This window comes from Lissotriton vulgaris, chromosome 10 (assembly GCF_964263255.1).
Source record: "Lissotriton vulgaris chromosome 10, aLisVul1.2, whole genome shotgun sequence".
Taxonomy (NCBI): Eukaryota; Metazoa; Chordata; class Amphibia; order Caudata; family Salamandridae; genus Lissotriton; species Lissotriton vulgaris.
In genome coordinates this window covers 855050020-855076047 of record NC_141698.1, presented here as the reverse complement: position 1 = coordinate 855076047, position 26028 = coordinate 855050020, and the positions used below count along the sequence as shown (strand labels likewise).

At 45.3% G+C, this 26028-nt stretch overlaps 1 protein-coding gene across 1 annotated transcript in view; it reads right to left on the bottom strand.

The window, feature by feature from the left end:
- SLC25A40 (solute carrier family 25 member 40) overlaps window positions 1–26028 on the bottom strand; it is a 419344-nt gene that overhangs the window by 113190 nt on the left and 280126 nt on the right. Inside the window, exons 8-9 of the mRNA XM_086941797.1 lie at window positions 14063–14172; window positions 3271–3352 (exon numbers count right to left, since the gene is read on the bottom strand). Of these exons, the coding sequence (XP_086797923.1) occupies window positions 3271–3352; window positions 14063–14172 (192 nt within the window). The remainder of the gene's footprint in view (window positions 1–3270; window positions 3353–14062; window positions 14173–26028) is intronic.

Here is a 26028-nt window from a genome sequence, read left to right as displayed (position 1 = left end):
ACTGTAGGCCAAGTACCATGCCAATGTCCTTGCATCTACTAGCAAAGAAGGGCACCAACAGAGTGGAAGAAAAGCACCCTTTGGCAAGTGTGAGAAAATACTCAATAAATGGGGGAGAGGGACAGAAGAACCCCTGTGTCCCAGCAAGTAACACTGTGCAGCCACTGGCATAGACACCAATAGAGTTATAAAGGTAGACACATCCCTGAGAACAACCAGGTACTACAACCTGTCATCGACAGGGTAAAATGCAGAAAGAAAATACCTGCTGGGGCAGGACACCACATCGACAGTATGTGGAGATACAAATCTAAAGAAGCCAACTGGCACAGACCTATAACAGTCCACTCAGAAGGGAATACAGGAGACTATTACCAGCCTGACTGAGTAAGGGGAAAGAAGATTACGGTATGGCAATCAGATATTAAGATATTGCTCCACTTTGACTATCCCAGAAATGGCATAAAGCGGAGTCAGCTTGAGAGCCAAGCAGATATTGACCATCGAAAGGCATGTCCACCACAGCACACTGAACAGCCTAAAAAAAGCCAGAGGGACATAGCCAGGTATGCTGGCGAAGAGCCACGGAAAGATCCATGGCCAGGCCGACAGAATCTGTAGTATCCATCCCACAATGAATCAGTAATATAGCCGTTTGATGGCCATCCTGAATTAGCTGAGAAAGAGCGCCCTGGGAGTCATTCAGGACGGAGTGGAGAAGGAGCAAGACTGAGGGAGTCTCCAGGGGCAGGAAGGTGCCTATGAGCTATAATTCGGTCATCTGAGGCCCTTGAAACGGGTTTAGTATAAGTGCCCAACAGAATATCAAAGAGGGTTTCACCAAAGGGAACTTAGGTTCAGAACTCACTTGGACCTGTTTGAGCACCCCAAGAAGGAAATCAATGGCCACTTCCACAGCAGGAATCTGCAGAACTATGTTGACTTGTGCAAAAGCTGTGCTAGCCTCCGAAGCGAGAACAGGCTCGAGGATGGGGAAGAATATAGGCCACTAGCTTCACCAAGGGCAGAAACCCAATAAAACGCCGAAGAAGGGTTAATCATGTGATCACCCACATCACCAAAATACTGGTGTGTCAAGGAAGAAGTAGCAGGGGGCTCCTCTGAAAGTGGAGGAAGGTAGCGCAAAAAGGACTCATCCACTGTCGCCCTTCCAGGTGTTGATCAGCGCTGAGAAGCCGACAACTCGTAGTCGAGGAGGGAGACAAAGAAGGGGCGATTGGTGCCGGCAACGCCGAAGTCGACACCAGCGGATCCAACATAGGCGTCACACGTAGGAACCCCAAAGGACTGTGTGCCGGAACTGAGACGGAGTCAATCATGGATTCAGAGGGCCTAGATGACACCGAGGGAGAACCAGCCGGTTAGGAGACAGTCGAGGCCTCACCAACCTACCTGGGGCCTAGAAGCGCACCAGAGGGAGATTGAGCCAAAAATGGTATGGGGGAGAGCTAATATTCCCTCATTTGAGCGAGAGTCACCAAGCCCTGGAAAATACCAACAGTGCGGCCCAGATTCTGGCTCCGACAATGAAATCAAAGGAACAGGAGGCTAATCAGGGACACCGCGTATACGCAGTACATTTGGGCAAGGCTGCAGCGCCGACTACCAACGACATGACTTACCAGGCAACTGCGAGGACAAAGGACTTCGGGAGCTGGACCGCAAGCAGTCCTCGGGGAAAAAGGAGGCCGTCGACCATTGTGTCGCCAACAGCGTCATGTGGCGCTCCTGCAACGTATACGACTGAAGATGAAGACATGAGCCACATTGCTTGAAGTTAGGGTGTGTGCCTAGACACCACATGCAGATAGGATGGTGGTGTGGGTCCACATGCAGATAAGATGGTGGTGTGGGTCGACATCGTAGACCTCGAAGATCCTTCGAAAAAGCACACTGTTCGTGGTGATAGGCCAAAATAGCCAGAGGTACCGCTCTCTGGATCCAAGCAGAAAGGAAGAAAATGACGTCCGTGCATCAGAGGAGGGTTTATGTGGACTATGGTGGATGACATTGTTACGGAGATGCTAAATGCCCTCTACTGACGTGCAGAGGCACTGATGTAGAAAAATGTCTGGATCCATTCTGGCGCCTGGGAATAATTCTAAGGTAAGGAATATGAGGCCAGATGTCTATCAGATACCTACTCGACTTTATGACAGACATACAAGTAGGGGTAGGCAAGAAAATAGGGACTGCTTGCTGCAAGTCTATTCCAGCAAATGATGCAGATAATGGAACTTTGTCAGAGGCAATACACCCACTGCATAATCTACAAAACAAAATTGTAGATGAAGGAGGTGCCCCAGATAGTTGGATCAGTGGCAGGGTTCTATCACTGCAATTCTAGATGTCAGGACTGTTAGGGGCTTTGATACCAACAATTGTGATCTTATTACTAATATATTGTGTGGTACAATTAATTCTAGTGTGTTGTAGGAGAATAGGCGCCAAGACGGGAGGGATGTTATCAGTTAGGACACAAACACAAGTAGTAGATATCCTGGGCAACTTCTATCACCTGGTGCGAAGTACAGACCAAGGTCTAAATGAAGTAGTTGAAATAGCAACTAGTGGGGGGACTGTTGTAGGAAATATAAAAGTTGAACATGCTGCAGAAAATATAAAACACGAGAAAATAGTCTTATGCAAATCAGTCTTGACCCTGCTCCGCATGGGAATAGTCCAGCCCAAACTGCCAGGCCAGTTCCTCCCTTGACCGGAAAAAAGCATCCTAGGACCGGTTTCCCTTTCTGAATCAAGTGGCACGGCATGCACGAGACCCACGTCTGGACATATCCGTCCCACTTGGGGTGACAAATGCTATTAAAACAATTGATGGCTGGAATACTGAACAATGTTAAAAACTCAACCCCAGTACAGAGACCTGGGCCTAAATCCATTCTTTATGTGCTCACCGTGCACCCCATGGGGAGCTGGGTCAAGACTTCTATATGGCTGGCTCTAAACTGGGGTGGCGTGGTGACCAAAAAAACCACTAAGGGACTTTAGGCATCTACTGAAAGAAAGTTTGAGAGAGATTTATAGCAAAAAGGTGAGAAATGTTGCCCTCTTCTATAATCAAAATAATGACTTTGGCCTGGATAGTTCTGGGCTATGATTACAAAGTGTGGAGGAGAGGAGAAGTTGTATCGGAGCTTTGCAGACATCATTCTTTTAATGGAAATAACAGTGGTTGTGTGTGTAATGGATGTTTTGTTTCAACATGTTTCACCACAAAGGTTCACTTACTACAGAAGACATCATGTTCTCCAACTTCAATTTGTCTTCGTGTTTTCACCACATCAAATGGCAATGTTGTAACAGCAGCAATCTAAAATACAAAAAAACAAATAGAGTTTCACGTATTGATAACATGCGGTCAAGTTCAAGTACTATCCTAACATGTTTCTTTCTGTTCTCTGCATTGCTTGATAGTGCTTCAGTCATACTTCTATTATTGGAACAGTGCATCCAGGACTTCAAGTTAGCAATGAAATGTAAATGAACATTAAGGCATTTAGCTACTTCCATTCCTCATATGCCAGAAAATCAAGTCAAATAATAATGATATCCACATAATACAAGTGACATCAAGAATTATCAATGATCAAAGTAAGCATTATGTCCCCAGTTGCTTTGTTATAGGTTGAGTCCCAGACTCCTCCAAGTTTAATTCTAGGGCACCCTGCAGGTGCGTCTCAATAAACACTTTGTGGGATATTCAGATTTACGATGCCACAGTAACATGCTTGAGCTAAAGGCAACATTCTCAGATTGGCAAGCGTTTGCACCTTGTCTGATCAAAGTTTAAAAGATGCAGAAAATGCACTAACCTGCTATTTCATCACAAAGTAGGGTTGCAGTAATTATTTGCTTTCATACCAGGCGACAGGCTGGGGCATTACTGGGAGTGGCCTATGTTTTGATGTCTCAAGTTGCAGAAGTGGTCCATTTCAATCCTACTCTTGTGCCAAGGCTTGATATTTCAAACAACATTCAACACATTGATTCAAACTTTCAGTTGTCCATCCAGTTAAGGATAAAACAAATTGGCTGGCGAACTTCCATATATAGTTCCTCAAACAAGGCATACCTTGCTACTGAACAGAGGGTTTGCATTTACGCCAGCAAAGACTTGATTGCTGGCAAGAGGGACTCAGCCCCAAAGAGTGTTTTTTCTATACCACGTTGTCATTCTTCCTGCTGGATTTATGACTTATACTCACAAGATCCACACTCAAGAAAAGAATTCTGGAATACACTAAATCTTGGACACAGTAATCACTGTTGTCCTTTACTGTGCATATATCACTGGAGTACTAGAACCCATTCCGGGTCGGAAATACAAACAGAACTGAGGATCCATACAAAGAGATTAGAGCCCTGAAGAAGTTGCTGAGAACAACAATTAAGCGCGACAAAACAAGTGTTGGCTAAGGATCTCAAGGTTAAACTGAAGTGACTGTTTCCTCTCAGGCAGAACTCCGAACTTCCGCCTCCCCCCTTCCGCTCCAAGGCCACCGAGATCATCTGCGGCATACCCCAGGGCTCATCCCTCATGATGACGCTGTTAAGCATCTACATTGCACCCCTCACTCACGTCGCCCGACAGCACGACCTCAACATCATCTCCTACGCCGACACCAAGCTGATCATCTCCCTCACTAAAGACCCTCACACCACCAAAACTAACCTCCACGAAGGAATGAAGGACGCCGCCGAATGGATGAAGAGCGGCCGACTGAAGCTGAACTCAGACAAGATGGAGGTCCTCATCCACGGCCCCACCCCCTCAGCCTGGAAAGACTCCTGGCGGCAGACAAAACTGGGAACAGCACCGACACCCACCGACCATGCACGTAACCTAGGGGTCATCCTCGACGACACCCTCTCCATGACTAAGCAGGTAAATGCCTTCTCCTCATCCTGCTTCAACACCCTCCGAATGCTCCGCAGGGTCTTCAAGTGGACCCACTCCAAAACGAGAAAAACAGTCACCCAGGCCCTCGTCACCAGCAGGCTGGACCACAGAAACGCCCTCTACGCAGGAACGTCTGCCAAGCTCTTGAGACGGCTGCAACGCATCCAGAACGCCTCAGCACGCTTGATCCTCGACATTCCCCGCCGCAGCCACATCACACCCCAACTGAGAGACCTGCACTGGCTCCCGATTAACAAGAGGGTAACCTTCAAGGTTCTTCTCCACACGCACAAAGTTCTCCACAACACCGGCCCAGCATACCTCAACAGACAGCTTCTACACCCCCACCCGCTTGCTCCGCTCGCCACAGTCCCTCGCATCCGAAGAACGACCGCCGGCGACAGATCCTTCTCCCACCTCGCCACCAAGACAAGGAACACCCTACCCACCAACCTATGGAAGACCCAAGACCTACTGGCCTTCAGAAGACTCTTCAAGACCTGGCTCTTCGATTAGTAGCAGGAACACCCCCCTCCCCCAAGCGCCTTGAGACCCTTATGGGTTTGTAGTGCGCTTTATAAGTGTCTTGATTGAGGAACAGGAGTGTTTTTTATTATTGTCAATGATACATAATATATACTGTTGACGTGTGCAATGGACTGTTGTTTTGGTTTATCAGGGGTTATCCACACATTACGGCGGAGGGTGGCTCTCCCCACCCTTATGCACCGCAATCATAATTGTACACTACTATATACTCACTGTGTATTTCCCAGGAGCGTCATTACCCTACACATTCCACCGACCAAGAAGTCACACACAGAGCCTTGCTTGCTCCTGAATAGCAGTCCAGTCATAATTGCTAGGGCGCAACTCCCCTGCACTTGCAAAGCAATCCTGCTCAGACATGTTTTCCTAACATTCAGCCTCATCTGTGAGGTACAGTCTTAGTTCTTAGGTTCATCATGCATGGCACTCAAGTGTGGTCATAACCCTTAGGGCGACTCACAGAAACAGTAACAAAACTGAAAGAAATGCTCAAGCCAATGCCCTTGGACCACAATGAATCCATCTGCCTGAATTCCATAACATCACTGCTTAGTTTGTCTTTGTCCTCACAGAAGGGGTCTGACCACAGGAAAATCAAGTCTGGACACTGCCCCCATAAGAGCAGTTGAGCCCGAATAGCTTGACCGTGCTATTCTGGATGCGAGCACGAGCAGCCACACATGTTTCTGGCTTTTTGTGCCTTAATGGTGAGTTGCAAGGTGGGAGTCTTGTTATAGGGAGCTCACGACTCATGCCGGAGCGGTGCCCTTTCATTTAGACAGGAAGAATGAGATAAAAAACACATTGTGAAGAACTGCTTGGTATGATGCTTCTTAACCACGAGTAATTCCTGTGGTTAGCCTTTTATGTTGTCGTCTTTGTAGCTTATCTGGGCTACTACTGGGGGAGAACAAGCATATCAAATGTATCAAAGCCTCGCCCACAGAAGTTGTTGCAGTTTTGATTTATTTCATTAAATAATCTTGTTCTTCGGTGGTGCTTTACTTATTAGTACGGGTCATTAAAGCATATACTGTTGCCCCGAAATATTAACTCAATATAATCAGTGTGGAAGAAATAAAGATGAAAGTGCCTTACTCGGTGTACTCACACTCATACTATTAACATTAAATGTTTCAACACATAAACGCTTTTAAATATGGAGAGTTTTATCCCGAATAGAGTTAATTTCCGACCCACAATGGGTAGGGCTCAAGTATTGCCTGTGGAAAGAAACTGTCCCAAATGGAATGTTTATAAAATGAATTTAAACCAAGAATGGAGATAAGTTAATCACTTTATATCTAGGCCCTGAAATAGCTGGGGATCTGGGCTGTACTGGAAACCAAAATGAGCACTGGCAAAAATGTTCAAAGCAGCCCTAGTGTGCAGGAGGCTGCCACTAGCAGGGGGCCTGTCATGATTGGGTCTCAGCTTCCCATTCAACTCTGAAAGCAGCTACCTAGCCTGAAGCCTTCTGGGAGTGACAGGATTGCCAGTGGGCCCTGCTGGGCATAGGCATCTAAACCAAAGTTTGAATCATAAAAACATTTAAGCTAAATATAAGTCAAGATTCAATTATGTACAGTATGTGATGGGAAAAGCCAGCGGTTCTTTGATAAAGCTTTATCTATAGTTAGTATACGTATTTACGGCTGTACACTCATTAAAATGAAAACTGAGTTTGCACTTTGTTCCTTTGCCCTGTTCACCTTTCTGGCGGTGCCCTTCTTTACAGTCTACACTGTTCTTAAGCTGCAGCCATCTCTAGAAGGCGAGCCGCATGGCGGCTATTCTATGCCGAGCCCAGGCAACATCTAACTTAACGTCAGGACTCGGCCCTAGTTTGGGCTCATAAAAAGTAACGTACGTACGTACCAACGTGACAACGACTGTACTTTGATTCGGAAGGTAAATATGGATGAGCATAAACTGAAAGCGACCTCGCAGTGGTAGACGGATACTAAGGAGAGGCAACCCCGGGCACCATATGAAAAATGCCCCCATTAGCGAAACATGGCAGTTTTGAACTTATAACGACAAGCTGTTTATAGTGTTTTGCAGGTTATGAAAGGCTGCATGCATTTGTGTATGCTCCAGACAATGCTTCTGGTAATATGAGAACCCTCAACAGAACAATCCAGCCCATAAAACAAGCCCACAAACAGCCAAACAAGCATTTGCAATGCAATCGGTCTTGCTTTTGGGACCTTATATGTATTTAGCTATGCAGCTCATTAGCCTGGGTGCTGAAACATTACTGTTCTTTAACATGGAGGGAAAGTAAGCACCAAACTACGTGACACAACCGGTATGGGAACACATGGAGAGAAATATTGCCTTTCAGCGGGAAATGGTATAGTCCAAAGCTCTGTTTTTAATAAAAAAAACTGTTGGGGGCCTTTCTCACCTGCTGGTTCCTCACTACAGACGCTGGTCGTCCTACCTGCCCTCCTGTCCTTCCGCCGCCGCGCTCCAAACTCCTGCGGCGGCTGGGGGGAAGACTACGCTTCTCAGGCTCCCTAGCGGCGGAAGCCGCCCACATCATTCCTGCGCTCGGAGGCGCTTTAAATCGCGCTCACCCCCAATGTCGCGGGATCGCGCGCGGGACACGACGGGAGAAGCCCAGGACAAGGGCGGGACCGTCCTAGGCCGTCAGAGGCCAGAGGAGGCCGGGCTGGGCCCACTCTCTTGGCGGCAACTTGAGAGAAGGTACTGTTAATGTCACAAAACTTATTGGAGAAATTACCTCGTATCCCCTGCATTCTCGGACAACATTGACCTTGTGTTTATTTCTCTGGTTGTACTGTTCATCTTCCTTAGTGTTTGGGCCAGTGTTATATTTGATTTATGTATAATTTGACTATGAGCAAAAGGAAGGGAACAGCCGGGACTCTAGATGATTTCATCACAAGAGCTGAACATGTTTTGTCACGTGAAATTTAAATAGCTCAGAGAAGATTATCGCTAGATCCCTCCAAACTTCCCACGTATGCGGCAATTAGGGAACAGCTCCCACTGATAACCACGAGCCCGACAATCAGTTTAGTTGATCGGCAAGAGAATGATAGCATTCCATTGGCCCATTCTAGTTCTTTAACTGGACTAGTCGATGAGAACCCAAGGGCAAGCCCTGGAATCTCGAGTCGACTACGAGGACAAAAGGTAATGGGATTAATGGTACCGAATAATGAGGACCAAATCGAAAAATCAGTGAGGGGGAAGAAATCTTGCCAAAAGAAAAGGAAAACAGGAGGGAAAGAGGGGGTTTGTTATTCGCAGGTGAAGGAAATTGAAGTTATAAGTTACAGATCCAGATCAATAGGAATACAAACCGACAACATTGAATACAATGGTTTAGGACGGGACAAAGAGATAATAGAAGGTCTTGAACAAGTTGTGGCAGATATTATTAAAACAACCCTAACTTCTGTTCACAACCAAATAAGTAGTACAATGGATGCTAAATTAAGGGACTTGAATACTGAAATTGCCCAATTAAATGCAGCAGTACTTCACCTAGGAAAAAGTATAGGTGATGGGAGAGGCATAATTACAGAAGGGGAAATTTTAATAACCACTTTGAAAATATCATTAAAAAAGTGTAGAGACCCCACTGAAACTGAAGGAATATCGAACACTCTCTGAAAGTGGGTTGAAGCAGTCCAGATAGAGTTTGCCTAAGAAATATCAAATAATCTAATGGTCTACCCCTGCAAGGCAAGAGGGCTTCCTCTGCTCTCGATAATGTAAAAACAGGACCAGTGCACAATCATTACAGGGAAATACAATATAGCCCCAAAGGGACAGATCTGATTCCTAATACAGATAGTTTGGATCTCCCGCCTGCTGCATGTCCATATGTTTTAGTACTAGCAGGTGTTCCTGTTTTAAAACGGGACCAGAAAAAAATCCTGGAACGACTTAAAGAACAAGGTTACGGATTGGTTATCCAAACACAAAAAATTCAGTATGTATAAGGTAAATGAGATATTAATGGTGCGTAGGGTAGGCTGGGTGGGGAACTCCCCGAAAGATAGACAGGGAGACTGCAAAGTTGTAAATTTTAGACATCCCCACGTAGTACGTTCTTTATTGAGAGCTCACAAAGAAACACCCATAAGCAATACTAACATTACGCACTCCCATTAGGGTATTTTTTATAAAATCCACCACAATAGAGCGGCAAAAACACCTAATATCTTGAATGACGTTGTAATTCCCAATAGATTCCAAGAGCTATCTCCGCTGGAAGCAGTGGATTGACTACATCAACTTACTGTACTGAATAGCCCAACTAAGGAAGAAGAAAGGTTAGATCCAGGGCTTATTGTGACTTTAGGAAGTTTAGGAAGGAGAAACGAAAGTGGGGATAATAATTGTGATGAGGCATTCCCTTCAAGTATCATGGTTTTAAACTCTGGTGAAAAATCCCTAATATGTTGCAACCAAAACGCTAGCCCTGGTCTAAAAATAATTTCTGGAATATTGCGGGATTGAGGAAGAATACCAGGGATCCGGGGTGGAACGAATTCATTGAAAATGGCGATATTTGCCTATTACAGGAAACGTGGGCTACTGAGATTGTGCATAGAATAGGTTATAAGAGTTTCTTTTTAGCAGCAGTCCCGTCAAAGAGAGGAATGCAGTCTAGTGGCTTAGCCATTTGGACAAAAGTTACCCTCAAGGGAAGTATTAAAAGAATAGAGACGGACTCCCCATTTATACTAGGTATAAAAATAGTGACTAACGATAACAGGGTACTCCATATATATAACATTTATAACCGGCCAGGATTGGTCTCAAATGAGTCAGTTACATTCGATCAATTGGATTCCATTTTAAGTAGAGTGGAATTGGGTATAGGTTTAATTATAGGAGGACATTTTAATTGTAACTATGAGCCTATAAAGGGGCTAGAGGCTATTTACGAAGATGAAGATTTGGCAAATGAGATTCCTGTACTATCTAGTTTAAAATATGTTCCATGTACAACATTAGCATTACAAATAATGAGTTTAATGATGACCTATGGCTTAAGATCATGCAATGGTCGTCTCCCCTCGGACATACCGATGGTCCCCACATTTTTCAGAAATAGCACTCAAAGTAAAACAGATTATCTACTATTATCTTTTGATTTATGGCAATATGCGATTGACCTTAGGGTCAAGTTTAGAGTAGAGAGTGACCATCGGCCACTTGAATTAACCCTAAAGGGTGAATTAATACCTAGTCCATTGGATTGTGATATTGTCCCATTGGCGTGCACTGACAATGTAATAATGAGTAATAATCGTTGTGCAGTCAAATGTGCATATACATTGGATAATGATGTAAAATTGGCAAATATTTATGCCATTTTTGCAAGGACCTTTGGTATTTACACAATCCCTGAAATGGTAATTGAAGGAGATACATTTTTAGATTCACACAAGGGTTTTTTTTTAAGGAAATTGTTCCCCTACTAACTAAGAAAATTAAAGTAAATACAGAGAAAGGAAATCAAAAGCCAATGGGGAAACCATGGTATGATAAAGCATGTCGTTATGCAAAAACTGAATTAATTAATGTCATCAAAAGCAAGAAAAATAGTTCTAAGGTTAAGGAAGCACGACACCGCTATAAGAGGGTATTAGACAATGCTAAAACAGTCTGGGACGAAGCAATCTGGTCAGATATGCTGGATGCAGCAAAAAGTAGGGATCCCATGGCATTTTGGAAAATAGTTGCTAATGGAAATAGGAAAGAAATGGGTTCCAGAGAAGTCTATTTGGATGAAATGACATGGATAGACCACTTCACAAAGTTATATGCAGCCCCAGAGACTATTACCAGGGGAGATGATCTGATATTAGCTAATTCGTGCGAAGGTATTTTAGAATTTAGCCTCCAAGAAACAATTACGGCTATCAACTCTGTTAAAATTGGTAAAGCTCCAGGCTTAGACACGGTTCCCGGCAACTTATATAAGCATGATATGGGCATCTGGGGCCGTATCTTAATTATTTGTGTAATTTTATAGCTGCAGGAGCCGATATACCGGACACGTGGAGGGGGGCAGAAATCATTTGTATTTTTAAAAAGGGCAACAGGAGCGATCCGGCGAACTATCGCCCAATCAGTTTAATAGATGTTTTACAAAAAGTTTATGCCAGGCACATTTTAAATCGAATTAACGTCTGGATTGACGAAAAAGAGGTTCTTACTAAATTCCAGGCGGGTTTTAGATCTAAAATTAGTACAATAGACCAAGTATTCAGGTTTTGCTGTATCTGTTGGAAATATGTTAATTTAAAAAAAGGCCATCTGTATGTGGCATTCGTCGATCTAAAAGCCGCATTTGATCTCATCCCCAGGCATTTGTTGTGGAAAGCACTTGATAGCCAGGGTCTACCGGCCCACCTCTTAGTTCAACTAATAAGATTACATCACAACCATTTCGCAAAGGTAAGGTGGGGCCCAGGTGGCAAACTCACTAGATCAATTCCAATAGAAAGGGGAGTTCGCCAAAGGTTGCGTCCTGGCACCAACTTTGTTTTCCTTATTTGTTAACTATATTCCTTCCTTTTTAAGTAATTGTAGTAACGATGCGCCGAAATTGGGAGGTGAAAAAAAATTCCAGCCCTACTTTTCGCAGATGACACCATTTTAATATCGCAAACTTCTAAGGGCCTACAATCTTTGCTTAACACTTTCCAATTTTATTGTAGCAAAAAAGGATTAGAGATAAACACTGCCAAGACAAAATACATGGCAATAAATCCACATAGTTCATTTAGGGAAAACTTGGCCTTCAATAATCAAAAGCTGGAATATGTTCAAAACTTTAGCTACCTGGGTGTTTTACTTGACTCAAAAATGCTGTTTAAATCACAAATTGAAAAGAGTAAGATGCTACTAATACAGAACACTCGTCCAATATTAAAAAGACATGGTAACAGCCTTAACAAAGCTGTGCTTTCTGCACTCGAGGTGTTTCGGGCCAAAGCGCAATCGGCAGACCTATATGGGGCAGAATTGTGGGGCCCGTCCTGTAAAAAGGCGTTTGAGGTGAAAGAGAATATATTTTATAGAGCCCTCCTAAAGGTACCAGTACGCACTCCCACAATTCCGCTAATATTTGATCTTGACATAAAGCGAAAACAGATCATCATGCTATACTTAGACCCTTAATGTTCTGGGTTAGAATTTGGACAACACCAGAGCTCCTACATTATCGAGAGGCTCTGGTGGAGATAAAGATCTAGATACCTCTTACTGCATAACATGGTTTAAACATACTAGAACACGGTTAGAGAGGGTTGGACTATCACATTTCTGGAGTAATCCATCTGAATTAATGCCGGGGTCAAGGAAGATTTTAAAAGCAATTTTTTGGGTTTACATGAACGATCATAGAACCAATGATATAACAAATGGTTCCTTGACTAAAGAATTTTTTTCGTTCAAGGCAAGCCCAAATTTGTAATTTTTTTAAAATGTTTTTTTTAAAGTTAATCCTCCTTTGGCTAAAACATATCTAAAATTTAGATATGGAGTATTGATGCTAAAATGCTGTTTAGCAAAGAGGAACAAAGATAGTAATGATAAATGTACCATGTGCAGTGAGGAAGCTAGGGAGGATATTGTGCATGTTTTGTTCATTTGTCCTGCTTATTTGACTCCAAGGAAAAGATGGATCAAACCCCTCTGTTTAAATATTGCAGAAAGATTTTTAAAAACTGACACGTGCCAAGTCTTTGTTTTTGGTATCAGTAGGTTTCTGCTAGCAGTGTATTTCCTCAGGAAAAAAGCTGGTGAAAAACTTTGAAATTCATTTGAGTTCCAATATACAAAAAAATTGATGATTTTTAAAACAATGATTTTACTGTGCCTTTTAAATTATTTATGTATAGTTTTAATTATGATTGATTGCTGCCCCTCATGATTAGAAATGTCCGTTCCTATATCAACCAATGACTGCGTAATGATGTTAAGCCTCTTTGTAAAAGCTGTGATTTTTTTTCTTTTCTTGTAACTTTTATGATACAGTGTATTGAAATAAAGAATAAAGAATAAATGAATGAATAAAAAAAACCAGGGCTTTCGGTGGTCATATCATTGAAAATATAAGATTAAAAAAAATATATTATTGTCTGTGGGTGCTCGTGGAAGACAATTTCTATGGACTGGAATCTAGAGAAAGCTAAAGTGACTCTGGTATTTTACTGACCGCTGCTGGTCGTATTCTATCAAGACAGTTAAATAGAGGCAGTTGAACAGAAAATAAAGTCCCTAAGCTGAAGCAGACTAGTCGTAGGGCTGATCTCTAGAGCCCACAACGTAAATACACATATAGATATATATAAGTATATACTAAAGTATATACAAGAGGTCTTGAATGCTTGACTTAAAAAGCAGCCCACACGCAGACCTGTCAGACCAGCCCTTTGGGCACACCTAGATTGCTCTATGGGCCAGTCTGACACTACTTTACAAATACACTTACAGTTAAATAAAAACTATAGCTTCTGCAATGCATTTATAGGAATATTCCTCTAAATATGTATAACTAAGATGCAAACTTACAGAGCCTGAAAATCCTCCAGCAGCAAAACTAATCATGAACGTCGGCTCCAGTTTATTGAACGTCCGACACAGCACATTCTTCCCATATTCATAGTTGTACCAGTAGATTGCTGCGGGGGGGGGGGGGCAGACACAGATATTAAAGGAGATTATCAAGAGCACATGTGCATGATTACACTGCGTATTATCGTTCCAAAGTACAGCAATATTTCAGCAACATAACAAACAAGTCTGGCAACTGGAAGGGTTGTCACGATGTTTGGTAGACTCAATGTGTAAATAGACTTCCATTATGTATGTAGACAAGATGGTAGAACTACATGGCAGAACAGCTAAGCCTTGCAAGCTGCAAGTGATTAAAAAAAATACTTTAGTGCACAAGGTTAATTAAAATCATTACAATATAATAACACACATGTTTAACATATAAATTCCAAAGCACAATAAAACATTCAAAACTTAAGAGCAATCTTTCAATAACTTTAAAAATAGACCAAATAAGTAGGCAGATTACAAAAGCGCTTAATACGGTTACCAAGCAGGCTCTGAATCGGCACTTACCTGCACGAACTAAACTTAAGTTGGCTGAAACATGGTTTTAACCATTTCCTGCTTGCATCAAGCAACGCTGAGCATGTAAATATGAAGTGCAACAACTCTGATGCAACTGCAGAGTCTGCATTTTCCTTCTACCTAGGCGCATTTCCATGCTGGGATAAAATCTATTGACGGAACATTACCCATTCTAAGTAATAAGAATGTTTGCTTCACGTTAATTGAGAAAGTCATTTTTAGATATTGTTGCAAAAGAGGTAAAATATAGGAATTTAAAACAATCGACCCATGAGCTTTTTTGGCTAAAATACCTTAAGGATTAGATGGAAGGCTAGTTTTACACGTTTGTTTACCATCCTTTTGAAAATGGCAAAGTAGACAGCCATACACCAAAGTTCACCCAGACCCAACTCAGTTAATGAAGATTCAAAATATTTGCGGCAAAGGTTGCCAGTTTGGGTTGCACCATCTCCTGCCATATATGGCAGTCCACAGTACTTTCTGATGCCACCTTCATCTTTTTTACTGAGCTTGATACATGCACCTCGCAGGGCTAACTGCTGCTACACAAGCCCGAACTCCAGAAGTATTTATGTTGGTGAGGTGTTCCTTGGTAATCTAAACAAATACTTAAAAACAGACACTTATGGAATCCAGCGATTTCGCGTCCTTCCCTTTACAGATTTCAGATACATATGTCAAAGACGGGCGAAACATGGCATTAATACGTCTAAGAATGGGTTCAAGTGAGGGGCAGTTTAATTTCTTATGTAGCCAAGCAAAATCAAACAAGATTTTAGGCTTCAGCTATACTCCTTGCAAGTGTAAATTTAAAGATTACCGATTACCGAATTTTACTCCCAGATAAATGTAACTGTAGACTTTTTCCAACTTTTTATCTAGAAAACATATCACCTGCTTTTTGAAACAATTAGTAAAGGTCAGCACCGTTGGAGACTTGAAATCGGCTGACCGTTTAACTGAGGTGGGTTGAAAGAAAAAGTATTCAGCCAATCATTTAAAACCACTATGTGCTGATTAAATAATGAGGGTGTCAAGACACATCCTTGTTTAAGGCCAGTGTAAGTCTCGACTCTTGTTGAGACAGTAGAGCCATCCCCCAACTTCACTACAACCCATGTGTCTGTGTTTATAATCTCAAATGTATGTCAGGACCCAGAGGAGAGGATTATGCTAATCTTTTCATCATTTGTTGCTCAGCAGCCATTTTAGATCTCAACATTATCAACATAAAAACGTAATTTCCCATAAACACTTGGGAAAAAAATGAAGTCACAACAGTCTATGCCAAATCAGGTTTCAGCCCGGGGTATCATCCCCCAGTCCTCTGTCGATAACCCTCTATTCTTTGCTGCTCGGAGCCGTGCAAGTTCAGTACAGGACTTAGGTCCTTCTTTCTTCTCTTTTGGTTTGCCAGTGACGGATTGAACACATAGTTTTTAAATCGTTTTTTTTTTTCTAGCGAGGTACACACCTCCATATCTGCGACCAGGGGGAACGCTTCAGCGCTCCTTTCGCAGCCGCTCCTGTGTGTGTAAAGCCTTCTTCAGAGGGTTTGTGGCAAGCGCGGCGATCCTTTGACCACGAGAGGGCATGTGCTCAAGACGCATGTTATGTTATGTTATGTTATGTTATGAGCATTTATTACGCGCACAGCTGCTCCAGCGAAGGAGCGTCCCAGCGCCTGACAAGGTAACAACATAACACAAGCTTAAAAGAGTAGACTAAATGGAAAAAACAGATCTAAGGAAACAAAAAAGTCTTAGCAGCCCTACGAAATGAGAACAAGTCGGCAAGGGTACGTATCTCCAAGGGGAGGGCGTTCCACAGGGCTGCAGCACGTACACGAAATGAACGACCACCGGCGCGACTACGCTTGAACCGTGGGACTACTGCCAGTTCAAGGTCTGATGATCGTAGTGAGCGACCTGGAACGTAGGGAGACAACAGGTTCAAGAGAATCTGAGCAGGGGAACCCTTGAGAATCTTGTAGGACAAACAGAGCACTTTAAATTGGATCCTCTGCTCAATCGGAAGCCAATGAAGAGAGCGCAAGGTATTGGAAACGGAACAAAACCTGGGTAGGCCTACGACTGCTCTAGCGGCCGCATTTTGCACGCGTTGAAGGTGGGTTGAGTTCGGCCTGATTTATCCCTACCAAGAGGGAGCTGGCATAGTCGAGCCGAGAAATCACCGTCGCCTGTACCACGAGCTGCCTAGTCGAGGCGTCAAAGAATTTAAGCACAGGTCTTAAGCTGCGCAGGATGCCAAAGCAGCAGGCAGCAGTGCGCTTAGTGTGGCAGACAAAGCTAAGGGTAGGATCTAGCCACACCCCGAGGTTTTTTATCTCCGAGACCGGAGTAGGAGTGGGGCCAAGCTCTGAGGGCCACCATATATCGCCCCAGAGTTCCGCTTGCTTGCCGAAGATCATAATTTCTGTCTTTTTTTGCGTTCAGCTGGAGACAGTTGGAGGTCATCCAGCTAGCAACCGCCCGTAGTCCATTCTGGAATCTTGGGGCATCCAGCCTTGAATCCCCGCTGATCGTGACCGCCAGCTGAGTGTCGTCAGCGTATGACACCACGGTCATACCCCACTGCTTGACGACCTCAGCCAGCGGCCTCACGTAAAGATTGAACAACGTGGGGCTCAGCGAGGATCCCTGAGGGACCCCAAGATCCAGAGGGTGAGATTTAGACTGATAGGGCGGAATGGCCACGCAAAAAGATCGGTCAGCAAGAAAAGAGCGGAACCACTGAAGAGCGAGGCCGACAACGCCTGCTTCCTCCAGGCACTGCAGAAGAATCCCGTGCGAGACGGTGTCAAAGGCGGCGCTAAGATCTAATAAAACAAGCGCCGCCGTTTGACCCGCATCTAGCACAGCACGCAGATGCTCCACCATGAAAAGGAGGGCTGTCTCCGTGCTGTGCCCGGCCCGGAATCCATTCTGCGTGGCATCCAAGATGTTGGCGCGCGTAAGATGGTCTGTGAGGGCAATGTTGACATGCGCCTCAGCGACTTTAGCCGGCCAAGGAAGGAGCGATATCGGGCGATAGTTCTCAGGTTTGCTGGTGTCCAAAGTCGGCTTCTTCAAGATGGGCATGACCACTGCCTGTTTCCACTTAGGAGGAACCAAACCAGATCCAAGTGAGATGTTGATCAGGGAGCGGACCGGCAAAAGGTTGAAAGAAGCAGAGTCTCTAAACAGCGTCGGCCTTAACGGGTCTGCCGGAGACCCCGACTTGACTTGCTGGGCCAGTATCTTAAAACTTTCCGGTGTAAGGCAGGGAAAAGAGTCTAAGACATCCTGCCTTGGAGGGCGATGAGACCCTTCACCAGAAGGCATGGCCGTTGGAAAGGTTTGATAGATATTTTGGACTTTTTCCAGAAAAAAAGCTGCCAGAGTTTCACAGTGTGCAGTGGAACAGGTTTCATTTGCAGAGGCCTTTTTAGCCACAAGGTCCTTGAGGGCCTTAAAATGGCTTTAGATGGGTTCGTGCTGTTACGAAATTCAAGAGCATAAAATGCCGCACAAGCTCTGCAGACAGCGCAATGATAGAATTTGACGGTGGCCAAATACATGGCTTTTTTACTGATGTCATAAGATTTCCGCCATTCTCTCTCAGCGCGTCTACATGAGCTTTTGAGCACACGCAGAGATCCATCGTACCAAGGACTGAGGTCCCGTAGTCCGCATTTGCTCGCGGTCACCGGAATAAGGGAGTCAAGGGCCCTGGTAGCCCATTCGCAGAAACGGTCATAGCCAGATTCCACATTATCTAACGGGCCCAGCGGGTCCTCAAACAAAAGACGATGGAAATCCTCGAGTTTTAGTTTATTCCAGTGTCGTCGGAGGACAACTCGAGTCGTGGATTTAAGAGGGGGCTCGATCAATGGGCACTGGATCGTCACCAAAAAATGATCCGTCCAGGCCAGAGGAGAGGGAAGAGAGATCCTTACATCTGCTAGATTCGAAAAAAAGGGGTCTAGGATATGTCCACCTACATGGGTGGGATACGAAACCAATTGGAACAGTTGCATCTCTCATATAGACGCTTTATTGGCTGTTAGCGCGCCCGGGCGGAGAGAGCGCGCCAGTGTCACTGTCCGGAATACAACCGGTTAGTGTCCATGCTGTGTGAGTCAATTTCGGTCCTTCAGCCTCGAGTCAAAAACCCCCTTGGGATAGGATCTCAGCAGGAGCGGAGGCTCCGCTTTCAAGGCAGACCGCCAAGGCTGCGTTTGAAGTGCCCATTTAATGTCCAGGGCGTCGGAGCCTGACATTTTTTCCCTCCCACTTGGGAGGGCTTGGGGTTACATTATTGTGAGCCTTTTCCATACACCCTGCTTGTCAGTGTACTCCTCAGGGGAATTTTACAGCTATTGCCCCTAATCTGATAGCATATAGAGTCCCTGCAGGCTCGCTGGATATTAGTGGGTAATCCCCACTGCCTGATATCCCTCTTACCTGGTGGGTGGCCACCTTAGATTATCTGATACTGCTTCACAAGCATTTCCCTCCCCAACGCGTGATACCCCATTGAGGATTACGGGGAGCATTACGAGGAGGGTGTTGGGTACTTTTTGGTCACACATGAGTTCTGTGATGCAGTGGGCGCCTCTATATTGCTAAAGCAGTGTCTGATGCGGTGGTTCCTCTAGAGAAGAAACTGATGGAGCAGGCGCAGAATTCCCTGCAACCCCTTATGCCAAGGGAAGACCGCCCCAGGCCTTCGGCCCCAGGACCTCTAGAGATAAAACCCTCTCCTGCCACTGACATCACTCGCAAGCATTCCAATGACGCAGGGGTGGATTTGGATGCTTTTGCCAGGTTGAAGAAGGCCTTCCTGGGTGCAAGCAACCCAGCCCTAACAGATTCTACCGATCCTGTTGAGCAATCGCAACCTAGTTGGTAAGATCCCAGGCCATCCACCCCGCCTCCTGATCCATCACCCACTATTGGGGTACCGTTGGACACCCAATCAGATTTTTTAGACCCTGAAGATCTTATGCACCCGGCTCTTCAGAGTGGACGCCCTGTGACAAAGTTGCCAAATACGTGTCCAGTAGGCTGCGGAAGCCTCTGCACAAAGAGGTCCAGACCCGCCTACGGGCTGGAGTGCCTCCGTCTGGCGCTGGATGGGCAAGTAGCCTGCACACCACATATTGATGCTCAGATGGCCACATTCCTGGTGAAGTATATAAAGGATCCAAAGAAAGGCACTGACCGTTCATGACGGTCATGTCAAGATAAGCTCATGGACGTCACAGGGCCACTAGTAAAAATCTTTGATATGGCGGAGGACACTAAGGCCTCCGGAGCCCTTATTCCCCCAGATGTACTCTCTAGCTGGGCCCAGGGGACTATCATATTCCTGGGCAATGCTAACTTCGCCATTTCGAATGAGCGGCGCAGGTCCCTCCTTATCAAGACAGACCCCAAACTAGGGAAGCTGGCCACATCTGGAGAAGTGTGGCTCAGGGGTTAGAGGCGGCAGACCCGGAAGCTGAGATCGGCCCTGGACCAGGGTTCAATTCCCCGCCTCGGCGGGTCTTGGGCTAAAAAATTCCACGGACTCGATAATTCTCGCTCCGGTGCCTTCTCGACTCACGGGTTCACACTCTGCGACTATGGGCAATAGCTTGCTTAATCTCCACAACGGCCCCACGCGGCGGGATGCCTGGCTTTCACCTTGTGGATACCCTGCCGGGGTTATCTCACAGGGGAATACCAGGACGGGTTCCCTAAGCAAGCGCCGGGAAACCCACTGCGGGTAGCTGTGCGCTATACAAGCTCAAACACATTTACATTTACACACATTCACATCTGAGGCAAGCCAGGTAGGGCAGGGAGGTATCTTTGGGGACACATTTGTTAAAGAACTGGGTAAATTTGTTTCTACTTTTTGTTCATTGGATAAGGCACAGTCAACGGTTAGCCATATTATTAGTGCACATGTTTCCTCTGGGGCCGATCGTGGTAGGGTTTGCACGGTTGGCCGTTCCCAGTACTACTCCAGAAGAAGACAGCCTTCACAGCATGGACAGTGGCAAGACTTCTTACGCTACGGTGGATTTTATCCCATCAAGGGGCGTTTCCGTTCCAGATGCCAACGTAATGGCCCTGCACTGGAGGAGCAGCCTCCAATTCTCACATTGAGTGTTTTTTTCACTTCGTGTACCCAGTTGGGGGGGGGGGGGGGGGGGGGGTAGCCAAGCACTTTTCGCAGACAACTGGGGCGCATTTACGGCGAAAGCCTGGATGCTCCAAACCATTCAGAGGTTCCACATAGAGTTCTATGGTTCGCCCGTTCAGCCTAATACCCCGCATCCCATCCCCTTCTCCGGGCAGGAAGTGTCCCAGATTGAGCTGGAAGTTCAGGAGCTTCTGAGAAAAGGGGCAGTGTGCCTTACTCAACCACATCCCGCAGGGTTCCTGAGCAATCTGGTCCTAGTCCAAAACCAAGATTGTGGCCAGCGACCGGTGATCAATTTACGGGAGATAAACAAGTGGTTGGTTTGCCACCACTTCAAAATGGAGGGCATCCACCTCCTCCAAGATCTTCTCCGCCCCAACGATTGGATGGTCTGGCAGAACTTAAAAGATGTGTATCTCATGGTACCTATTTACTCGCCTCATTGCTGTTTTGTTCAATTCCAATGACAGGGCCAAACTCTCGAGTTCACCTCTCTACCCTTTGGCCTGTTGTCAGCCCCTTGGTGTTTCACCAAGGTCCTAAGACTGGTGATAGAAAACCTCAGAGCGTCAGGCATACAAATGCAAGTCTACTTAGACGACAAGCTTTTGATGGACCAATGCCCAGGAGCACTGTAGTATCACCTTCAGCGTACAGTCCACCACTTGGAATCCCTGGGTTTTGAAATCAACCAGTCGTAATCCAGTTTGAGCCCTGCACGCGTTCCTACCTCCTTAGGGTTTGTGATTGACTCGAGAGCAGCCACGCTGAGCCTTCCGCCCAGGAAGATAGCCAAGATCCGCACGAGGTGTGGAAAACGATGGCAAGGGAAGAGGACCTCTCTACTCCAGATTGCGAGGGTGGTGGGCCTACTGTTCTCATCAATCCAGGCCATCTTTCCCAGGCCTCTTCACTTCGAGCTCTTCAACGTCTGATGGCGTTGCATCTTCGCCGCAGCCTCACGTACTCACAATGTGCCCCTTTCTCGGACGAGGCCAGGGAGGAGCTTCTCACATGGAGGCGTGGAATGGGCATGCCATTTATGGGTACTTGCTGGATTTGGTGATCGAATTCGCCGCCATCGGCACAAGCTGGGGGGGCTTGTTGTGGTCAGTTCACAACAGGCAGAGAGTGGTCTGTCGCCGAACGGTCACTACAAATCAACTGCCTCGAATTGTTGGCAGGATCTTTTGCAGTCAACTGTTAGACCAGGGACTGCGTTCAGTCCTGCCTACTGCTGAAGATGGACAACGTGGCAGCAGTCTGCTATATCAACCATCTGGGAGGCACCCGCTCCAAAGCCCTCTCAGACCTGGCCAAGAACATTTGGGTGTACTGCCTCCACCACCAATTTTCAGTGAGGGCGTAGCATCTTCCCAGGTTGGTTAATCAGGTAGCAGATTGGCACTTCCGCTAGCTGCGGGGTATAAGCTTCTGGAAGTTATGTCCGGCGGTCTTTCCAAGCCTATCCTCCCTTTGGGGTCCTTTCTCGATCGACCTTTGTGCGTCTCGCCTGGACAGCCAACTACCCCAGTACTTCAGTTGGATGCCAGACCCCGAGGGAGTCGGGACCGACGTGTTTCTGCAGGATTGGTCCCGGGAACAGGTTTATGCCTTTCCACCTTTTATGATAATCATGCGTCTCACAGCTCAGGTGCGCAGGCAGAAGGCAGATGTGGGGCTGATCATCCCGATATGGAAGTAGCAAGCATGGTTTCCAGTTCTGGCAGAACTTTCTTGGGGTTCTCCAACCCGTCTACCCCTGTTTCCACATCTCCTGAGCGATTCGGCGAGGAATCCTCATCAGCTGATGATGAGCGGCAACCTATAGTTAATGGCTTGGAGGATTACAGGACATGATGGCAGGTGCCGGGCCTATTGAGACACGCTGCTAATCTCCTCTCTTGAGCATGGGCTGACAGCACCGCCAAGAGATATCGCTCAGCCTGGTCTCGATAGGTGGGTTGGTGTCTGCAACGGAGTCTGGATCCCATGAGGACCAACGTTGTCCACATCTTGAACTTCCTAGCCTCCTTAGTGAGTGAAGGGTTGGCGTACAGATCGGTGAATACTTTCAGTTCCGCAATATCCGCTGGACATGGGGCAGTTGGGGGCTCTCTAGTCAGAGAACATCCTCTGGTTAGAAAGCTTTACAGGGTGTGAGGTTATCCTTACCCCCGGAACCCAGGTATTCCACACTGGGGGACGCAAACAAGGTTCTTGCTCTTTTATCGGCATGGCCGAGCAACCAATACCTTTCCCGGAAACCATTGTTGGCCAAACTGGCTATCCTGTTGTGCTTGATTTCCTGCCAGAGAGTCTCAGACGTTGGAGCCCTAGATATCACAGAAAGGTCTTTTACTCTGAAGGGGATCACCCTCCATGTTTCCAGGCGAACTAAAACTCAGTCCCAAGTAATCTCGTATCTGGCCTTTCCAGTGGTCCCCAAGTTATGTGTGGTGCGCTGTATTAAGGCATATGAAGCGATGACGGCGGAGCTACGACCTCACGGAGAGAGGCAACTTTTGATTGCTTTTTAGAGATCCTTTCGAGCAGTTTCCTCTCCAACCATCGCAAGATGGCAGGCGTAGATACCAAGGTTTTTGGTGCACACTCTACAAGGGGTGCTATGGCCTCCAAAGCATTTACATTAGGAGGCGTTTGGAGAACATTATGAATGCAGCGGACTAGTCCTCAGATTCACCCTTTAAGAGGGTTTATTTTAAACCAGTCTTCTCCGTTGCTGCTCTTGTGGTGGACAAGCTTTGAACTAGCATAATCCTCATCGCCAGGTCCTGACATAGAATTAAATAGTTCCTAAGTAATGTAAAGGAAAGTTTAAATTCTATTAAGAACTCGAGGGTGAGGATTAACCCACCTCTTTAGGACTGATAACCCACCCCTGTTATGACACAGGCATATTGGGGTAAGTATAGCGTTTACTGTGTTGTTTGCATTACAGATTGTTTTCATGTACGACCATGACTTGTGTTGCATTTTCTTTCCTCCCGCCATGATAGGGAAGGCTTTCCCATCTTGCTTAGCTCTCTCTCTTTATGTTGTAGGGTCGGACTCTTCGAAACAGGAGTGATTAACTTCCACGGGCGGCCTAATTGCAGGAAGATAAAAGGGCTATCGACAGAGGACTGGGAGGATTATGTCCCGGGCTGAGACCGGATTGGTTGAGGACTGTTGGCTGTTGTGACTTCATTTTTTCCCCCAAGTGAAAATTAAGTTTCTTATGTTGATAATGTTAAGATCTAACATGGCTGTTGAGCAATAAATGATGAAAAGATTAGCATAATCCTCCCCTCCGAGTCCTTAATAGAATTGAAACTTTCCTTCACGTTAGCTAGGAAATATTTCATTGCCCTCATCAACGAAGACTGTATATTCCAATTATTTTTTTTGCTTAGCCCACAGCCTTGGTCTCGGGACCCTATCAAAGGCTGTTTTTAGATCCACAAAATAGGTGTGAAGGAGAAGCTTCCCTGCATAAAACTATTTGCAATACAAACAGAAAAAGAGGTCAAGTTAGAAATCATACCACTTACTTTTTGAAAGCCCTCTGTTCTTTTGGAATGACTTTAAGACAATCAGTCCATAACTCTAAGTCTTTCAGTAACAAAGATGCAAACGTTTTTGCCTCTATATTGATTAAAGCAATTAACCTATAATTAGCAGGATTCCCTGGGGGACCAGATTTTAAAATTGAAATAAACTTCTAGAGGAGTAAGGACTTGCATTTGAGCGAAGGTAATAGTTATACAAGGACACCAAGATTTAAGACCAAAACAGCACCTTTTCCTTAAAGAGGGCTGTGTGCAAGCCATTAGGACCAGGTACAACATCTTTTGTTGACTTCATAATGACAGTGCAAACAAGGTTACCATTAAAAATGAAGTCAAACTCTCATTTCAATTTCCAAATGAACTCTGGTCATACACTACTAAAAGATTATTATTGTAGAGTTGTTTACTACCGTTAATCCAGATGTCCTCTGGTATATTTGCATATTTGCACTCTTTGATCGGTTGCTCCCTAGTGATATGCTGGTCATAAAGTTACAAAATAATTATTATTGCTTGTAGAGCATAGCCCAGGTTTTGTTCAAAGTAACATTCTTAGCTTTCCAGAATGATTATTTATAGGAAGAGCTTAGGGCTTAAATTTACGAAAAATGTAGGCTTCGTTCTTCGAGGGAGCATTTGTTTAACTTCTTCTCTCAGCGTCAGTTCTCTCTTTTAAAGTAATAGTGCTTTTGAAAACCACTGATTGTCCCTCACACAAGGAGATATTTCATGGGTTCTGACTTCACATGAATGACCAAATTGCACCAAAAGCAGATTTTTGATTTTAGACCAAGTAGCAGAGCAAACCTCAGTTGTAAGTGCTATATTTCTGGCAGTGCTCCAGATTGAAAAAAGAATTGATTGCACGTACCACAATTTGCTCTTAAATATGACTGAATCACCTTAGGCACCAAGCTTCCCACACTCAGAGATGGATTCAGACATCTTGGGAGTGGGAATGCAGTGGCCCGCTTCATTTTCAAAATACCTAAATATGAATCAGCAAGACAACAGTGAAAGTTTAAAGCCCTGTGCTTTGCGTTTAATGTAAGTCTTTGCACGGACTAGGGTCAGACAGGTTTATGAAAAGATGTAAATGGTATATTCCGGCAAGAACATTGCGCTCAAGCTCAACCTGGAACATGGTGGTCTCCCCATTTAAAAAGGTCACAGTGGGGGGGGGAGGTGGGGAGGGGAGAAGTATTTACAGGACGACAGCAATGCCTAGGAATGATTTGCCACTTTCTCTAAAAACAACTACTTCTATTTTCAGTTTTAGGAAATCACTAAAAATGTGGATGTTTACACAGGATAGATAACGTTTTCTCGCTCCTGTTTACTAAAGTGTTCAGCTCCGCTGTCCTTTGATTAGAATACTACAGCACCAAGACGCCTCTGGGCATAAGCTGCTCTTTATAAATTAAATTTACATTACATTACGAGTAGTGCACTCTGGGATAGCTAAGATGCCACACAAGGCGGAGGTCCTTATCAAAGGGGAAGAAAACCTGGTAGCTCATTGGCTAGTGACCACTTCGTCCCCCCAAAGGCACCTTATAGGCATAAATAGGGCACCCTTGGCTGCCAGACCTCAGGTCACATCTGGGCTGGAGGGAGAACCGA